The 3,915-nt window shown below is 54.4% G+C and overlaps 1 protein-coding gene across 1 annotated transcript; it reads left to right on the top strand.

Moving 5' to 3' along the window:
• Positions 1-1,025: 1,025 nt before the first annotated feature.
• Positions 1,026-3,094, top strand: Guca2b (guanylate cyclase activator 2B). The gene is made up of 3 exons (XM_075945337.1): positions 1,026-1,207; positions 2,109-2,295; positions 2,969-3,094. The coding sequence occupies exons 1-3, from the start codon at positions 1,115-1,117 to the stop codon at positions 3,028-3,030; spliced, it is 342 nt and encodes a 113-aa protein (XP_075801452.1). The 5' UTR covers positions 1,026-1,114; the 3' UTR covers positions 3,031-3,094.
• Positions 3,095-3,915: the final 821 nt, after the last annotated feature.

Raw genomic sequence — 3,915 nt, 5'->3', positions numbered from 1 at the left:
AGCCACCAAATCTGAGTGACTGTAGTGGTTTCAGCTCAGGCCCATGCTGGGGTACCTGCCACCTATCGGTCTGTTCCTGGTCCAGCCCTGCCCCTGCCCCTGCCCCTGCAGGACCACTGTTGAGTGTAGCTGGCCCTGGCCATGGTGATAGCACCCTCTGAACCTTCGCCTCTCTTCTCTCTGATCTGACCTTCACCCACTGGGGAGGTGGGCTGTGAGATTAAAGGACCTGTTATAGATGAGTCACCCAGGGAATGAAGATAAACTCAAGGGGCTGGATCCCATCCTGCCCACAGTCACCTTTGTGGATGGCTTTGATAGGCTTGTGGGGTCGGAGAGTAAAGTAAACCTCAGTCAGACACGATGTAACTCCCCGGGCACACGCAGCAGCTGCTCCAGAGCTGGCACTGGGCCTCTGCCACTTTCTATGATACCCAGGCTCTTTCTTTTCACGCCGTGTTGATCTGCCGGCTGCTCAGATGTACAGGTCCTTCTGATAAGGGTCGCGCACAACCCAGGGTACTCGGGTACAGATGGGAAATGGCAGGCAGCAGGCTACCTATTACAAGGCTGGCCTTTCTATTCGCAACTCTGGTTTTTGGAGCAGGATGTTGGACTTGGGTGAACAACCCAAGTTAGTACTGGAAAGTCCTGAGGTCAGCCTGTGTGTCCACCTCTCTCTGAGCCATTTGCCTGCATGCTTCAAAGAACGCGAGGCTGACCTGGGCTAACGACATATGGATGGAGTCACTTTGACCTGGGGCAAATCATTTCCCCTGGTGGTGCTCCCCTGACTTTTCACTTCCCCTCCTCCCAGGTGTGGAGGAGAGAACAGAAAGTGAAGAGGCCCAAGGTCGTCCCATAGAACTCTATTCATGACGAGCCCTTGGCAGACCATGTTCCCACACGCTCTGGGTTCCCCCTCGTGGCCCCCACCTCCTTCCTGGGAACCAACTTTGAATTTGTCAAAGAGCCAGACTTCTGTCAACCCCACCCCAGTCAGACAGTTAATAAGTGACCAGAGCTCTGGACCCTGGCCTATAAGGGGCTGCTGGCCAGGAGACAGGTAGCAGCCAGGTGGACAGCAGAGGAAGCTGGAACCCAGAGGCGTGAGATGGGAGTCAGAGCCATGCTGAGGAGTCAACTGTGGGCTGCCATGGTCCTGCTGCTGCTGCTGCTGCAGGGTGCACAGTCCGTCTACATCAAGGTGAGACCCCCCCACCCAGCCTACCCTTTGGGTGAAGGACCCGGGCTCGGTCCAGCAGCCAGTCTAGACTGAGACACCTGCTAGGTGGAGACTGCAGGAGTGTCCACAGCACCAGGTCAGGGTCAGTCCTATGGGGGCACAGAAGGGAAGGAGACCCTCTCTGTGCTCCCACCCCTGTGCTTACTCACATGGGCAAGCCACAGAAGGGTTTCCCTGGCAGGAACCTTTGTGCTCACTGAAGGATGAATAGTGCCAGGCCCAGACCAACATGTTCTAGACAGAGCAAAGGCCAGGAGAAGGGAACATGGGCTTCTGTGTCCTTCCAGGGACTATAAGATGGGTGGGGCATGATATCAGGCCTGGCCACTGTGTGGCTGGATGTTGCAGGTCTTGCCAACCCTGTGCAACTGTAGTTTGGCATCTGTGTCTGGCAGGGTTCCCAGGAGAAGAAGAAAAGGGTCTAGGAGGGGATGAGAATCAGCCTCACCAGAGAGTCCCCAGGCTAGTGCAGAGAAAGGCTCTCTTAGCTGCTCTGCTTGGTGCCAGGCTTCCACATGGGAAAGTCGGGTCACATGGGGAAGAGATAGACAGCTAGATGGAGGCGAAGACAAGAGCTGAGCGAGCAAGGGTCTGCCTGTGCCTAATGCCACGTGACCTACAATGTGCCACAGCCGTCTGGGAACTGCCTGCAACAAGAGGCTTCCGGTGCTGTTGGTGACAGATCACCAACTAAGACTCCACTTTCCTCCTCCAAGCTGCTTTTCCAGTGTGGCTTGGACTCTCCGCGAGCATAAAGAACACCCTAGAGGACCTGTGGGGTTTTGATGACCCCAGTCTCATGGCACTGCCTGCTCCTAGGCAGGGAGGGCCTGATGACCTTTCTCCCCTCCCTGTTCCCCAGTACAATGGCTTCCAAGTACAGCTGGAATCGGTGAAGAAGCTGAGTGAGTTGGAGAAGGAGCAGATGTCCAACCCCCAACCGAAAACCAGTAGCCTCTTACCTGGTGTGTGCCATGACCCAGCCTTGCCCGTGGACCTCCAGCCTGTTTGTGCCTCCCAGGAAGCTGCCAGCATCTTCAAGGCCTTGAGTAAGCACACGGCACACCGCTCCCCCAACCCTGCCGTCTTTCTGCCCTCTATGTGATCCTACCCCTCCTCTCCACCATCACTTGTTTCTGTTAAGCAACCCAGTGGCTATGGACAGGAAGTTTGGAGGGCCACGGCCCCTGCTCTCCCTAGAACTGCCCCAATCCCACAGCCCTGAGAAGTTCTTCAAAGACCTCACAAATGTGGGGAGGGACTCTGGGAAGAGACCAACATGATTCCGTGAGATGCATCGATCTGATCTGGCGAGATCAGGCTTGGGATGACTCCCTGGGGAGGTGACAGCTGAGCTGGAATCAGAAGGATGCAGAAAAGCTGGGCACAGGCTGGTCCAATCTACAAGTAGTTATGTCCCTGCTCTGAGCAGACCCTGATCCTTTCGCCCAGGCCCCTGCCTATAGTATTCAGGTCATGTTTCTTAGCCCGTGTAGCAGATAAGAAATCTCAGACCAGGAGAGAAAGTTCCTTGCCCAGTCTCTGCTAGGAAGGACAGCAGAGAGGAATCTAAGCCCTGACCCCCTCAGTCTGAGTCCAGAGCTTCCGGATCTCTGGAAGGAAGATCATCAGGCCCTTTCCCCAGTAGCTCCTGGCCAGCAGCATCTGTGGCCACTGACCCCTGAGGTCCAATTTCAGCTAACCTGCCTTCTTCCTATACAGGGACCATCGCCACCGACGAATGCGAGCTGTGTATAAATGTCGCTTGTACTGGCTGCGGCTGAAAAGCTCCTGGGTATCTTGAGTCCACCCCAGACATCTACCCCTCCCCAACCCACCCCATCCACACTCAGGCATCGCCGGAGCAATCGCCACCCCTCCCAGCATAGCTGGATCCATGACAAGGCAATGGGACATAGGGCTGGCAAATTTGGCCTCCAGGCACCTGAATAAAGATAATGTTCACAAAATTGAGTGTCCCTGGGTTCTTTTCTGGGCTGTGAGGGGCACATCTTGAGGAGCTGAGTGGGAAGAAAAGACAGGCCAAACTGAAGATGGGAATTACCACCCACATTCCCATGCCCGAGGAGCTCACTCATGGTACCCATTTCTCAGGAGAGGGATTCCAGAGTAGCCCCGACTCACAGGACTTTGTTCCCTGTACTAACACAAGGCCTTCCAGCTCCAGGGCTAGAGCTCTTGACAGAGTCGTTGGGAATAGGCAAGGGTATGTTTGGGATGGGGTGTCATCAACTGGTGCTCTTCCCAAGTCCAGTGACAGGAGACTTTGCTCTCAACAGCATGCAGGGACTCTACCCTGTACTGTGTCCAATGTGTTCTAGATCCATGCACCCTTCTTCTTCTTCTTCTTCTTCTTCTTCTTCTTCTTCTTCTTCTTCTTCTTCTTCTTCTTCTTCTTCTTCTTCTTCTTCTTCTTCTTCTCCTTCTCATTCTCCTCCTCCTCTTCCTCCTCCTCCTCCTCTTCCTTCTCCTTCTTTCTTCTATTTCTTCTCCTTCTTCTTTTTTTGGTTTTGGTTTTGATTTTTCTTGAGACAGGGTTTCTCCGTGTAGCTCTGGTTGTCCTGTCCTGGAACTCACTCTGTAGACCAAGCTGGCCTTGAACTCACAGAAATCCACCTGCCTCTGCCTCTGCCTTTTGAGTGCTAGGG

This window comes from Microtus pennsylvanicus, chromosome 13, assembly GCF_037038515.1.
Source record: "Microtus pennsylvanicus isolate mMicPen1 chromosome 13, mMicPen1.hap1, whole genome shotgun sequence".
NCBI classification, from domain to species: domain Eukaryota; kingdom Metazoa; phylum Chordata; class Mammalia; order Rodentia; family Cricetidae; genus Microtus; species Microtus pennsylvanicus.
The sequence above is the reverse complement of the archived record's forward strand: the minus strand, read 5'-3'. Positions and strand labels throughout refer to the sequence as shown.